The following is a 15643-nucleotide window of genomic DNA, read 5'->3' as shown; positions in this document are numbered from 1 at the left end:
TATATACATGTGTGTATATATACACAGACACATCCATACATACAGGGCTGAGTGGCTGGTCAGTTTTTCCAGCTGAGCAACCTTCTGCATTTCCCCGGCTTTGCAAATACTTCTTACCTGAGCTTCTGGGTTTCGGAGGGGAGTGGGGGGTGGATGGGGAGGTGAGAGATTGTTTTGTCTCTCTGTTATTGTTACGGAAGAGGGAGGGCAAGCGGGCTTCATCCCGGAGATGGTGATGTATGAGGGCTTGTGATTTTCCTTTTCTCAGGGCTGTAATAGAGATCTCTCGCTGAGCCGAAAGGTGTTAGTTGTGTCAGTGCTGTTTACATAAATATGTTGCTCTGGGTTAATGTACAGTGTGATTAAAGATTAGACCTTCACGAATCTCTGTTTAAGGCAACCTTACCCTGCTTACACGTGGCAAAAAAAATAGCTGTTCTTACATGAAAGTAAGATTTTGTCTTTACTGGAAATAATGGCTTTGGAGGTTTTTTATATCTGCCATACAAAATCTAGTGAATACAACATAGATGGGTAGTTTTTTTCCTGATGTTGCTTTCTGAGGTGACTACCCCATGCCCTGCCGCAGAGCGTCCTGCTCATCCTCACCTCTGCTCGAGGAGCTTTACAGGGAGCGAGAGCTGCTGCCGTCTGCTGGGGCAGATAACGGAGCTCTCGGGGCAGACCTCGTCCTTTCCTCACGCAGACCGATGGTAACACGGGGGAAGAGCCGGTGGTGGTGGGGTGGGCTGGGCTGGGACGAGGGCAATGCCGTGGGGAAGGCGGCAGCGTGCCTCTGGCTTTGCTGGGGTCAACAACGCGGTGCGGGAACGACAGGGCTTCTGCCTCCCTTTCCATCGCAGCAGGATCAATCCTCTGCTCTTTGCTGGGAAGATTCTGCTGAAGAGTGGTGTTGCTCCAGTCCCAGTGACTTTCCTGGGGTGCCTGCGGCAGGGGGGAGTCCCTGCACCCCAGGAGCCGTTTTCTCGCTGCCCGGCGGGGATGTCTGCCGCTGGCAGAGCTGGAACGGAGCTAACTCACTTAGCACAGTGACATTAAACAGCGGCCTTTCTTTTTTCTAAAAATACCTTTTCCCTCTTGTCCCCCACAAGCAGCGGAGGGGACAGCGCGCCGAATCCGCCGGCTCCGGGGGGGATTTACTCACCTGCTGCCAAAGCCCCATCCCTGCCAGCGGCTCTCGGTTCCCAAACACCTCGCCGTCCCTCTCTGCGCTGGGCCACGCGTGCTGGAGCCCTTCGTGCTGTGGGTAACAGCGCTGGGACACGCAAATGGCTCCCACTTCTCACCCTGAGTTGCCTTTTTGGGGCTGGGCGAGCAAGTCCCTGCTTGCTGCCGACCCACCGCCTTGAGGTGCCGGTTGCTGTCTTAATGCTAGTTATGCTGGTCTCATTAAACCAATTAATTGTTGGTGCGACCAGAGCTGTTGGGTGTGCGCTTTGGCGTGCCGGCTGCGCTCAGGGCTCGTTTGCCGGGGACGGTGGAGCAGGCAGGGTGTGCGGCCGGGGCTCGCCACCGCGGGCTGCGGGGAGAGCCGCGAGCTCCGATCGGCTTCTGGGCCGGGAAAGGGCGATCTTGGAGAAATCTTGGTATCTCGCAAAGGTGCGGGGAGAGGAGCAAAGCCCTGGCAAAAGGCTGTGTTTGGAGGGGAGGGTCGGGTCAGCCAGGGAGAGCCGGTGGCAGCACTTTGTTACCATATTTACACTTCTACTGGCCCAACGTGAAGCATTTGGCTCTTCTCCACTTGCGGAAGGGATTAGCTACTTCATAACATCCAGACAAGATAATCTCTCCAATTTTGCCTGGAAGAAGTCCCTGACAAAGAGCTGCAAAGCTACAATAATGCCAGATGAAACAGTAATTGAGTTTGCCTTCTTGTTACTTTCTCAGCTAAGTTTGTGTTGGTTTTAATTTTGGGGTTTTTTTGTTGTTCTTGATACAGAACAGCTAAATACTGTCCCCGTATTGATTCAAGCCAGCAGCGTTATACCTATGGTAAACCACAGCGGTTCAAGGAGGTGAGCAAAAAGGGGAGGGAGGAGTAACTGTAAAAAGTATTTTAAACTTCCATGCATTTTTTAAAAAGGTGACTTTAAAAGAGAGAAAGCTTTGATAATTGTTACTGGCCGTCACCTGCTCCTTCGAGTGACTTGTATTAACGGTGGGATTGTAATCATACTTGTGTCAAACCGATGCACAGGGCTGTCACACGGGGATGCCAAAGAGGGAAGGCACACACCGTGGTCCTCGTCCCGGTGCAGAAGCCCTTTTGCTGCCCAGAGCCGCTCGGCTGCGTGGTGAGGGGTGGCCCCAGTGCAGGAAACTAGAGGAATAACGCTCGAGACAGGAAAGAAGGGAAATGGCAAGGTAAAACGTGGCTTCCCTCATGTCTCTCAACATTTAAAAGGCAGCACCTGAAACAGAACTGAGGATTTCAGCCTCTAGACCACGGTTCCTCTCCTTCACATGGTATTTCCAGGACTTTTTTTCCAGCCCTGATGTGACAGTACAGTAAATCTGGATGGAAAGTGCTCAGATATAAACTCATCATCCTGATCCACCATGTATTCAAAATATTTTGAAGGGTCCATTATGTATCAGATGGCTTTTTGTTTTATGTCAGGCTGGGTGCCATCCATCCCTGTGCCACTATAACTCTGTGTGTGTATGGTACGCTCTGACCATGGGAAAATCAATGCAGTGAGAAATGGATTGGCACAGACATGCAAAATTCCTAGTCTTTTTCAGTCTCCAGTAACTCCCTGTGCTGGGCTGGAAATTCAGAGGAGGATGAGAAACTCTCAGGGGAAACACAGGATATTTGGACAGTTGCAACCAGGGTTAAAAAACAAAGGCAGCGATCTGAAAGGGATAGGAGCAATAAGGCTTCAGGGCTTTCTCCCCTAAGGTAAGGAATTTTGTACCTCTATGGACAGCATTACTCCTGCTGAACCTCCCCCCCAGGACTGAGCTGTGCGGATCGGTGTCCTCATCTGCGGTGGCAGTTCCTGCATTTCCCTCCGGTCCTTCTCCCTGTGTGATGGGGGGCACTGTCTGCAATGGGTCTTAGAGATGCACTGTACCAAAATGAAAGCAAAATGGATTAAAAATCAAAGAACTTGGGAAACAACTCACTCTCTCTAGCTTTTGGAGGCATTTAGTCTTGCTGGATTTATCCCTCTGGCCACCAAGGAGGTGACTGAAATGCGGTAAGCCACCCCTCACTTTCATGGCAAAAAGCTTTGTGCGCTTTGCTGATCCGATAGCTACACTGACGAGCGATACACACCGCGGGAGGAGTGCATTTGAAGGGAAAGGTTCAGAAATTTGTCTCCAAAACAGTGTGATGGGCTGCTGTGACTAAACTTTCAGGTCGGATTTCTTCATCAGATTATATTTAAAGTAGTCTGCTGAGTAGCTTTGCTGTTGCCTGTTTACCCGGATGATGGTTTTATGAGAAATCCCACAGACACCTGGAAGCGTGCGGAGAGCCCTAGGTGGTTGCAATGCTTCCTCCGCGTAGGCGAGGAAGATGTTTCCAGCGAGACAGAGCCATGCCAGGGTTTGCTCCCGAAGAGAGATGAGCAGCAGGAATGGGGGTCTGTCCCGTGCAGTTTGTGTTTATTTGGCGTCTTTCAAAGCAGATGCAGAACAGGGAGCAGCACTGCTGGGCTGTCGTCCCCAGACCAGCCCCACCACCGCTCGGCATGAGCTCCAGCGATGTCTCTGGACCACGGGAAGAGGAGCAAAGCCCTGCCAAGGGAGGAGGCATTGGAGTGATGCTCACCCTTCCCATCCGCAGTGTCCCCTCTGCCCAGGTCTGGGGTCTCCTGCCCGTGCTGCCCACTTAGGGCTGCTCCGGAGCTGAGGCTGCGCAAGTGTCGTCGGTGGCTGGTGGGATGCTCCCACGTCGGGGCAGACCTGCTGAAGTGGAAGAGGTCAAAGTCAGACGTGACACTGGTCTCCCTCGTTCCTCTGCCCTAGACGCAGGGGCAGTCGCGAGCTTAAATGTCCTGCTGTATCCCAGCTCAGGTTGCTGGTTATACCAGATAACAACGCTGGGAATCTTGAGAAAAAGCCTGCTGGCTTAAACATGGAAGCGGAGGCACGTGGGCTCAGACGATGCAAACTGAACCCCTCCTCGGCACTTTGTGCGCAGCGTTTCCCACCAGCTAAGTACCACCGAAGGCTGTGAGATGATCCGTGGGAAACGCGGCCCAAGGAGTTTGGTGTCTGGGTGGGGAATCTGAGTATAAAATAACCCTCGGCTTGTAAGTTTTTCTGAATCTTGGCTTCAACCTACTTTTGGCAGCTGGGGGGAGTCTGAGGACGTTTGTGGGACTGCAATCCCTGCAATACTCGTTCTTTGGATAAACTGCAGACATAACTCATCTGGGCTGCCAGCACACACAATGTAAAAGGTGAAGAAACCTTAGGGGTGTTCCATTGGCTTCAGTTTGTTCCCAAAATCCTTTTCACCTTTTAAGTAGCATAGCACAGTAAAGCCTGTGGGGTATTCTCCAGGAATGGTTCTGCAGGCACCTGAAAACGGTACCGCTGGTTCCAGCTGCATACCCAAAAGGAAAGAAAACTGAGTTTCAAAATAAACAGCTCAAGTTTCCAAAAGTTTTTAAAATAATAAATTAAAATGTACTGGCTGTCCTGAACATGTTCTTGCTGGTGGATGTTTGGGTGGTGAGAGGCTAACGTTATGTGACGAGTAATGCATCACTGGAGCAATGCTGCTCTGATGATGCATTACACTAATACATCATGAGAGCGACAGAGCTTTAATGATGTATTACTCCAAAATGGCCTCAGTCAGGAAGAACAAGTCCAGGAGACTCTGTCCACGCCAGCTAAGTATTGTGCAAATTTTCCAAGTTTTTTTCTTTTCCTTGAAAGAGCGTCCCGATAAGAAATAGCATGAAGATCCTGGTGGGCCTCTAGGCATGGTTCCAAAAGATGCAGAGATTTTGATTTGGAAAGGTGAAGCTGAAATGCTCTCAAGCACCAGCTAAGCAAATGTCACCTTCTGGAGTGCCGCCGCGCATTTAGCCTCAGCCTCCTCAAGCAACCTTGCACCAGCTCTGCTGCAAACACCGATGCCTCCGCTCCGTGCACGGCTGGTGGATCAGCCCAGCGAGCCCTGAGCCCAGACGGCACCTGGTCCTGCAAAATCGGGCAGGCAATGTCGCATGCAGCAGATGTTTGCCAGTACCATGTTATTCTACCAATATTTTAAGGATAACATAGGAAGCTGCCATCAATCTTGGCCTCCAAGCAAAACATGTCATCCTTATTTCCTTTCTCTGCTCGCTAATAGCCACATATATTTTTAAAGGGATTGTCCTTTGGATTCTTTTTATTTGTTGTCTGTATCAAAGCTCTAAAGGTCACATTTTTCAAGTTCTTCCCTCAGAGCTTCAAAGACTATACATTTACTTTAAACAAAAAGAAAAGAAAAAACCCAGCAATTTTAGAAAACCACTCCACACCCAGGGACTCGGGAAAGCTCTAAATATCACCACCAAAGCTCAATGCTTCCAGCTCAGCTTAAGAGCAGTGTGATTTTGCTTAGCTATAACCAGTTTGTAAGTGTATTTACGCTTATAAATTGCACATTTGTAGTTGTGCCTGTTCAAAAACAAGTTACCAAACCCAAGCGTTCAATCCCCAGTTCTTATTTCAGGCAGTTAAGTGTGCAACTAACCCTGTGCCAGCCAGTTTTGAGCTACTTCAGAAAAGCTTGCACAGAAACTCCTGTGGCTGACTGGGGTTTGAATCACTTTTGCTTCAGTAAGTGCAGCTCTGCAGACCTGCCCTGAGGCTGATTTTTCAGCTCCTTGGGCCGGGTCTGGGTGCTGCTGGGCTGGTGGGCAGGGTGGACACGATCGGCATCAGGGCTAAATACACAGTCCTCTGTCGGTTGAATTGGTTGGGGTGTGCGTTCATCGTGCCCAGGGTGTGTGAAAAAAAAAAAAGGTTGCACCCAATCTGGCACAACGTCTGCCGAAACACAGTCATGCGTATGCAGTGCTTTGAACTAACTTTAACCGGGCAGAGTGGATTTTGTAGTGGTTTGGTTTTTTGAGGCATGGGGCTGTAGCGTTTCTGATCCAACACTGGGAGCTCTCAACCTGGCTCCCGAAATTGTAGATTAACTGATTTAAGAGGGGTTTTAGAAGTCTCCCTCTTTAGCCGGGGTTCCGGCTCGCCCCAACTCCAGGCTCTGCAGCCCCCCCCATCACGCTGCAAGGCAAACCGCTGCGGGTGGGATGGAGGGACGTAATTTCAGGGCTGTCGCGTTTGGCCAGAACACACGGCAGGGCGCCTACGCCAGTTTAACGTGGCTGCGTGCCACCTCCCGGAGGACACGCAATACCTGATGTGGCATTAAGTTAGAGGAGAGAGAGACGGTGCCTGACCCAGGCGAGAGCCTTCAGTATGAAATTAACGCATCAAAGTAATTTGAATAAGTATGAAGTGGCAGAGTGACTTTATTACAGGGTAGTGCTCCACATGTGATTGCAGCATTTCTTGATTTGGTATCTGGAGTCTGAAAACCAGGTTTGCTGTATTGTCAGCTGTGTCTCGCACTGGCTTTTATACATGTTTAAGTGTGAATATTAAGCCGCCATGTGGCAGGTGGACGATGCAGGAAGAGAAATGAAGGACCTAAAGATCTGGATCAGGTTCAAAAGGGCCGAGGGGAGCATTATTATAGATCTTGTCACACAAAATCTCTTTTGGAGCTTAGTTTCCTGACAAAGCCTGTTCAAATTATTTGCATAGCTTGAGCTTAATATCGATGAAAACTCCAGCTGAACTTTGGCCAAGAAGGGACGGGTATGTCAGGACCAGTTGCTTAATTATGTTTACATCTAAATTGCTGCAGTAGATCTTCACTTCCTCGAAAGTGATTTTCCTCTGCTCTTTAATTTCATAGAACAATATGAAAGACATGAATCTTCATGAAACTACTCTCTTAATGCAGCAGAGACTCCACAGTGTTTGCAGCCTTTGCTTTTTATCACAAGAAGTCCCGGGGGTGGTTCAAGGTAGGATCCTTGCCATCTCGGCTCAGCAATCACAGAAAGCCAAATAAATAAAGCAGGAACTCGGCAAAGCCCTGATTCAGCAAAGGCACAAGCACAAGTTCAGCATTAACCTCTGCTTAAGATGATATGGAAAAAAAGAGTTAATCTCATGGCTGCCCAAAAGTCAGACCAGGAATCCAGGACCTTGACAGTCAGAGCATCAGTGGTTTAAATCTAAGGGAAGAGGATGCTTAAGGATGAGCAATTTCTTAAATATGTGAAAAGAATGCTCCCTGGTATAAGGACGTTTCTCCGTCATAACACAAAGATTGTTTTTTGGTCCATGGCCAGACGTGGTGGTCTGGTGTGATTTTGGCCAAGGCACTGATGCCCCGAGGGAGGGTGACATGCAGGCAGCGGTCCGTGTGGATGGACGAGTCCAGAGGAGGCTGCCGTGGGGGGCCCAGCGACTCCTCCTCACTCGCATCCCCTCGCCGGGCTCGGGGCTGGGATGCTGGAGGTCCCTGGGCAGCGCGGCGAAGGGCTGGAGAGCATCGGGGGCTGTTGGGGCGGCAGCTCAGCCATGGGCTGCCAGCGCTCCCCTGCTCAGCAAGCCCCCTGCCATCGTCCACCCCGGCACGAACGCGCTGACGAAGCCTCTTGGATGTGAGAAGGACCACGCATGATTGGTAAAGGTCAACGTGGATCAAAATACCCTCCCAGGTGAGGGGGTGCAGAGATCTGCCTGTTTCAGGTGTGGCGGTTTCACCGGGTGGCAGGTCAGAGCAGACGATGCTCTTCTGCAGAGGTGGGTTTGCAGTTTAAACATATACGATAACCCATGAGGAGGAAGCGTGATGCTCTCCAAGCCCAAAATCCCCTCGATCTGGCGGGTGCGGCGGTGCGCAGGGTTGGGCCGGCTGTCGGCACGGCACGGCTCCCGTGAACCCGGCGCAGCGGGCGAACTCCGGCTTCGTCTCTCCCGAGCTCTTCATGCTTATCTGATCTGCACCTCCGTAATGATGTGGTTAGAATTAAATTATGGTGGTTTAATGTAGTTACGGCTACATTTACCAGGCACATTTCTTCCTGGCGTGCAATGCTGGAATTTAAGATACGGCCAGAGGCTGCATACGACTTCTTGTCTCCCAGGCTTGTTGCAGCCTTCCCACATGGTACGCCAGGCCCTGGCCAGAAAGGCAAACTTAGGAGTCCAGTTCACATCTGCTGCTGGAAAGCCAGTGAATTACGTTAAAGGTAAATCCAGGCTGGGGGGACCAAGGACCCTCGGTAACAGCCGCTGCGTTCAGCGAGCGAGGGTCCTGCCTGCACACTGCCGTACCGTGACGCTGTAACGGGGCCGACTGTAGCTGGGAATACAGCCCCTCGCATGGAGAGGCTTGCACAGTTGTGTTGGGGGCCTTTTTGTCCTTGCTTTTCAGCTGCAGGAAAATACCTTCAAAGGTGCGTGCACGAGCGGTTGATCTTCAGCCAATATACATTGCTAGTGTAACTATGACAATTTTATCCCCACTGAAGATCTGTGCTGAGATAGTCTAAAGCTTCATGGAAACTTTCTTGCTCGCATCTCCTTTGATGTGAACTTAATGGTCATGGAATTTGCTGTATCAGCCATAAGAATTATATGATTAACTGGAGAGAAGTAAATAAACTAGTTAACTCTCTAAAGTCCAGACAGGAAACACCAGAAATTGCTGGTTTTGCCATTTCCAGTGTGCCAGAGGTGCAGGAATGCCAAAGCTTCAACATGTGACCATTGGCCAGAGGAGCGTATGGCTCAGACGGCTAAAGGGGCAAAATACTCCAGATGGAGAGTAGCGGCCACCATGGTGCCTCTTGTCTGGGCGAGGGGACGTGGCGGGACGTGTCCTGCCCGTGCTCCCGACAGCCAGGCAAATCTGGAAAATTCTTTGTTCTCACCATGAGATCAGCCACTGAACGCAGATGCTTTGGGACGTAACTGCAGAGATGATCTGCAGAGCAGTTAACCCTGCAGAATGAATGGTTCCCGTTACCTTTTACTTGGCCCTCATCACACGTGGTCTCCCATCCTTGAGCCTCGCCAGGCTGTGTGGCGCGTCCAGGTCTCGTAACGGGCTCCCCCGGATTGTCCCTGTTAGTGGGGGTGAACGCACAGAATTGCGGGGATCCCCACTGCCTCCAGAGAGTGAGCTTTGCTCATCAACCTTTCAGGGTGTTTTCATCAATTTTGATCTGCCTGTTGGAAATTTATAGCGATGATGCCCTCTGGGGAGTGACTTGTTTTTCATACCCCTGATGCAGCTTCAGACTTGTGAATTTTAAGTGCATATGCATACATAACTGTGTGTCTGTATTTATACAGATACTGCCAGTGCATGTTTTGCAGTAATTCTCCTTGGATGCTCTTGCTTTCTCCTGCAGTCAATTTTTTTGAATGACATGGAACTGATAATGAATGTGGTTTCAGTACCGAATGATCGGGCTGGCTCATCTCATTCCACCTCTCCTGGTTTTGAGCAAGAATGTGAGGACTTGCTGTGTCTATTTTAGATTCCATCATGAAAGGAATAATTGAGATTGAGATTCTTAGTCACTCAATGCAGAAGGTCAGGGAATTAATGCTGTGTTACATCCAGACCATTCATTTACTGTGCCTCCTTTTTTTTTCCCTTTAACTGTCTGTAGGGGAAAACAAATGTGCCACAGAGAAGGTAACGCATCTTCAGTGCTCCGCACATTCCCAGCCTCTGATAATACACACTGTTTATCTTTATTTTGGGGGTGTTCCAGGATAGTTTTATCATCATAATTGATTAGTGGCGACAGAGGAAAAAAAATCCAGGAGTAACAGGAAGAAATGATTCCAGTGAACCCATTGGCTCAGTTGTAGCATTGATCTACTTCTGGGAATTATTTATAGGAGAAGATTCATAGTTAATAATATTAGTTTGGACTTCAGGAACAGTTTGTCAGAGGATCTTAAAGGCCTTTGGTAACAATTAATCAGGTAGAAAAATAAGGTAAACAGCCTCGTTTTGGGAGAGGGAAGGAAACGGGATTCCTGGCATAACTCTAGCCACAAGTATTCATGGCCCAAAAAGCGCGTCTCCCCGCAGCCCAACGCCGGCAAGAGGCGGTGGCATTGCCCAGGCTCTGAGGTGCTTTCCTGGACCGGGGCCATAGCAGCAGCACGAGGATGTCCGGCTGCCGGCCGTTGCTCGCACGGGGGCACGGCGCGGGCTGAACGCCGGCGGCGGTGCCGGAGCCCCGTCCGGCTGCTGCTCTTGGCCTCTGCCCGGTATGGCGGAGCAAAGCGGGCGCCGGTCTGCTGGAAACCGCTGCCAAACCGTCCCATGGCGAGAGGCGATGCAAGGGATAGCTCCGGTTGATCAAATATTTCTCAGCACAGAAGCGGGTGGCGGGATTGCCAGCTGCTATCAGCCTTCGCGGTTGAGGAAAGGTCCTTGAAAAAAAAATCCTTAGCGACCCCCTCCTTCAGGTGAAGTAAAGGCGTCTGCAGGATGGTCACCTGAGCCAGATCAAGCAGGGAGAGCCACACAGGGACAAAACAAAACCTCTTCTTCCCCTGCCTCTTCTCCCCATTTTGTTTTTGTTTCTAACCTAATTGATCTGTATCCTGCAATCCTACCCACAGGAGAAATGACACATCTGAAAAAAGCAGGAGGATTTGTTTAAAGTGGTCTGGTTGGGTTTTTCGGTGTATATATATAGAATTGCCTGGAAGTAGTAAATAGAATTAAACACTAGTTCTGAAAAACAAGATTCTCAGGGCTGTCTGTTGATTTCAAAGCTGATGAAAACAAAGCAGGCTTTTAAATCTTTCCTCACAGAGCTTCCCCCCACCCTTATCATCTAAAAGATGGGCCTGATAATGTTTGGGTTTTATTCTTCTTTTGAAACAGTTGAAAAATGCTGTTTTCTCAATTAAGATGAAAATCCTGATGTTTTTAATAAGGTCAATGTAATGTCTTCATTAGCAAGATGCTGAAATAATGCAATGCAGATCTGGAACTTCCACCGGGAAAAAACTTCAGAGTCTACTCAAAAAGTCTAGAGCCACATGGGCACGAGGTGTGAACCGGTATTGCTTCCCTAAAATTACTGGTTCTGGGGTAACCTGTTTCAGTTTAGGGACTGGCCGCCATGTTTTGAAGTAACGAACTCCTTTATGTGCAGCCAAATTCAAGTGGCTTTTGTTAGTTTTTCCCTGGCAAGCTGCTGGAGCAGGGCCAGCGCCTGGTCGCGGGTACCTGCAAATCCCGTGGACGGGCAGCGTTCCGTGCTGTGTTTTGCAGTTTCGTTTCACATGATTCAGCAGCTGGTAACAAAGAGAGGGACTGGCAACCTGGGAAGATGGGTGGAGCTCACCAATAGGAAAGGCAGGTGGGTGTTAAAGGATGGGCAGCCTAAAATAAACCAAAATAAAAAATATCTAACCCACTAAGCCTGCACTCTGTTGAAATTTTGCCTACAAATATCACAACAAAGCTGCTGGGCGCTGTGCGCTTGAAAGCCCATCCTCCGTTACGAATGCCGGGGGGACGTAGAAAGCCTTCTCCCAGCTCTTTGGAGACGTGACCTGTATCTGGCCAACCCTCCCCGACCTCCCCACCCCACCCTGACTGGTCTGAAACCACGGCCCCCAAAGACATCGCTTCCTTCCTCCGTGCCGTATCTTCTCCGAGACAGGGTTGGCAAAGCTTGTCTCCCAGTGTGTGTCTGTAGCTTGCCGTAGACACTGGGGGTAACGCCAAAGGCAGAGGTGCCTCAAGAAGACCAATTGTTTGCAATGACATATTCTGCATTTTAAATGATCTTTGATTTCCTGGCAGCTCCCCAGTGTATTGCCCCTCTGTAATGCTGTCTAAATAATGTTTGTCAGGTGAAGCCACATCTGGGTAACAGGCAGGCCAGTCCGCAGCACACTGTTAGTCATCGGGGATTTCCGAAACCCACCGGCCGATCAATCTCAAGAACTTACTAAATGATAGATGGAATATAATATAGGTCATTATTTCTTCCCTATGCATGAAAATGAATTATTCAGTAAAGATTTAGATCCTTTTTATTATGACACTGAATTTATAGAGCATACAAAACATAAATGCAGATTTCTCCAGCACCAGATAGATGAACTCATTCTCCAGGCAGCGCGAGTTAGATGCAGCCATTCAGCATCACTGCACGGCATAGACAAGATGTCCAAACGGCTGGGGCACACGACTGCGACGTGGGCGATTGGGACCTACACCCAGCTCAGCTGCGAGCTTCCTTACTTGGCATAATATTTCCAAAGGCCCCTAGCTGGTTCAGGAGCCCAAGATCTATTTATTTCAGGGATCAAGCTCTCAGGACCCACGCATCTTCAGTGAGATTGGGAGTCATATGTCGCTTAAGCCTTATAAACGCTTATCTTAACAAACTCTTCATCTCAGTCTCTGATCTGAAACAGAGCTGCCATATATCGAAAGGAAATCAGTGAGGCTAAAACCTGTAAATGAGAAGTAGGTGCTATATGAGTACATGGACAGATGTGGTCTGCCTGAGTTCGGCTGTCTACAGAGCTACCGTCTAGAATTTGGGTTGGTTTGTATCGATAGCAGCAACTTTGCTTGTTATTGGAATAAATGCTCAAACTTTTAATTGTGCAGCTAGGGAGAATGTTACCACTGACCAGCAGTTACAGATGTCAGCTTCGCAGTTCATTAGCTACTTCCGAAAGTCTGCTGGGAGTTCAGATTTTTAGCATGAACATTAGAGGTCAGAGAGAAGGAGAGCAAAGGGCAAGCCTGCAAACTCTCCCCGGTATGGAGAAAAGGCTGGGGATTGGGGCTGGAACAGCACCTTTGGAGATGGGTGCTGTCTGCTGCCCCGGGAGCAGGACAGGGGGTCCTGGTTCATCACCTGTGGGCTTCAGGCACTGAACGCACCCCCAGAGCGTCCCTGGTGAAGCGGTTGTGGCTTTTGCTCACTGGAACACGGGGCAGTGAAGTGGTCAGTCCCTTTTGCAGGGCTACGCTGACCGTGGAGGGTTTGGGGACAGAAACACGGCAGTGCCGACCCCCCCCCTCCATCTGCATCCAGGGCAGCAAAGCGGGGTGGCAGCCTCCGCTGTACTCAGACCGGACGGCAGGGAAACTTGTTTCCTCTGGACATAGCCCAAACTTTTTACTAATTTTACTAACTGCCTGGGCCACATTCTGCCCTAGGTACCGTTAGAATAATTTGCTCAGCAGAAAGCTGTGGTGTAATTAACCAGTCATGGGTGTGTGCCGAGCGGGATGTAAGCGGAGGTGGCAGGTAGGGTAAACGCGCTCACTGGTTTTCGGTGATGCTGCAGGGGATCGCAGGCGGCCGGCCTGGGTGTGCTCTGCAGATGCAGTCGGGCAGCGGTTTGCGTCGGGCCGTTTTCTAACGCTGCAGCATCTCCCACTGCGCTCGGGCATGCCGCGTTCCCGGGGAGCGGGCTCCGCTCTGGGGGCAGCAGAGCTGGTTTCTGGGCACAAGGAGAGGTGCGAGGGCAGCCTCGAAGAGAGGGGAAAGCCCTGCACCCGCTTTCCTGGCTGCGTTGTCCCTGGTTTTCTCCAAATCAGTCATTAGTGGGATTTTCCTCCTGCAAACGCCAGCAAATGGCCATTGCCAAAACGCCCGGAGTAAGGACCCCGGGGGGGTTCCATCTTAATGTACATACATTAACTGCTCAGGTTTGTAAACCTGACCGAGGGCAAAAACAAACACGGTAATGGAAGGCTGGCTGAAAATGAGCTGAATTTGTAAATCTCAGCAGCGTGTGCAGGAGAAATAGCGAAAATGACTGAACAGATTGAAACCGGTCACCTGCCTGAACCTGGCCACAGCTCTGGGAAAGGCGGAAGAGAGAAAGTACCGATAAAGTCTTTCAGAAGCCATTCGACCTGTAGTGTTCGCTGATGTAAGGGATAACAGTGAAGATTTCATTTTAATATATAGAAATCCAAATTTTTTTCTTGAGCTGTAATCGGGTCCGCTGAAGTTCCCTCTGTCCATCAGCAAAATCTGTCTCGCGCTTGTTCTTTCTGGAACCCCTTTAAAATTCTGCACCACGGTCAGAGAGATTAAAGGGGTAATATAACCCCAGGAACCACACTCCTGACTAGTAATTTCCCGGTGATTATTACGAGAAATAGCTAAGATCTAAAGGAGGCTCAGAGGGGGGAGGAAAAGACTGCTCTTTAATCCCCCCATCCATGTACTTTGCACATTGGTGCCGCTCGCCCCGCTGGGGCAGGGCCGGGTCAGCTCCTGTCCCGGCCGGAGCAGCCGGGATCTTCCCTGCCCGCCCGGACGAGGGGCGCAGAGACCCCCGCGGGCGCCTGCCACGCCGCTGAACCCAAATTCAGCACTTCACGTCAAAACAAACCCAATAAAGGGAATTTTATCATATTTTTACAGTGGTTGGCATCAAAACACGAAGACGGCTGTTCCTCCAGTAGGCCTGACCCACCGGACCTGTGCACGTCCTCTGATTTACGCCTTGTTCATTAAGTCACTGCTGGAAAGTACCTTCACACACTGCCCCCCCCCAAATAAAAAAAAAATTATAATCCCTGAGCTTGAAATAGTTGGTGACCCCAAAACAGCTCTTGCAGGCATGGCCGCTGAGCCAGGAGGGCTTTGGTTAGGAGGCTCTCAGTCTCGGGCGAGCGGAGGTACTCGGAATTGTGGATGGTTCTGAAAATGTAGGGCAACGCGGCTCAGTCCCGTCGGGCGGGCGGCCCGCGCTCCCGCTCAGCGCTTCTTAATTTAGGTGAAACTGATTGCTTTCACCTTATATAATTACGGCAATACTTGGCAGCCCCGTCGCCGCTTCCCGTCTGATGCTGCGAAGTGCTGTTCAGATGCCGAGCGTAAAATGTCGGAGCTGAGGGCAAACGCTGTCCGCTCGTGCTGGGCAGCGCCTGGCTGGGGCCGAAGGCTGCAGCAGCGCTGCCGGAGCCCCGGACGCGGGGGCACTGGGATGCGGGGACACCGGGATGCGGGGGCACTGGGATGTGGGAGCACTGGGATGTGGGAGCCCTGGGATGCTGGGACACGGGGGAACTGGGCAGCAGCCGCTCTCTTTGAGCAGCCCCAGTCGGCTGTAGGTGAAACCCAGGGTGTCTGCAGGATGCGGGCTGTGCGCGGTGCCCACGCGAAGGGCAGAGCGGGTGGCGATGCCTGGGTGACGGGATAAACGACACCTCCCGGTAATGCCCGAATTTCTCACCAGTCCCCAAAAGTGAGCCTGGTTTCCCCCGCCGGACACCCGCCTTCCCCTGCCCACGGACTCTTCCCAGCCCCTGGAATCACTTCTTTGACACCAGCCCGGCCGTGCCGAGGGGGAAGGGGGGCAGGGGGGATGGCGCATGTCGCCCCGCTTCCCCCGCAAGAGACCCCCACCGCCGCCGCCGCCACCTCGGGGGTCTGCTCCGCCGTTGCGGACGGGCCCACGGACACGCGTGGACGCCGGAGGCAGGCCTGCGGGGACGGAGTGGCGGAGCCGTTATCGCGAGCGGTGTGCTATCAGCCGGAGGATACCGGCT

At 51.0% G+C, this 15643-nt stretch overlaps 1 protein-coding gene across 1 annotated transcript in view; it reads left to right on the top strand.

Moving 5' to 3' along the window:
* Nucleotides 1-15459: 15459 nt before the first annotated feature.
* MSI2 (musashi RNA-binding protein 2) overlaps nt 15460-15643 on the top strand; it is a 254694-nt gene continuing 254510 nt past the window's right edge. Inside the window, exon 1 of the mRNA XM_010573965.1 lies at nt 15460-15608. Coding sequence (XP_010572267.1) covers nt 15460-15608 — 149 coding nt within the window. The remainder of the gene's footprint in view (nt 15609-15643) is intronic.

This window comes from Haliaeetus leucocephalus, unplaced genomic scaffold (assembly GCF_000737465.1).
Source record: "Haliaeetus leucocephalus isolate CR32 unplaced genomic scaffold, Haliaeetus_leucocephalus-4.0 Scaffold395, whole genome shotgun sequence".
In the NCBI taxonomy this organism is placed as follows: domain Eukaryota; kingdom Metazoa; phylum Chordata; class Aves; order Accipitriformes; family Accipitridae; genus Haliaeetus; species Haliaeetus leucocephalus.
The sequence above is the reverse complement of the archived record's forward strand: the minus strand, read 5'-3'. Positions and strand labels throughout refer to the sequence as shown.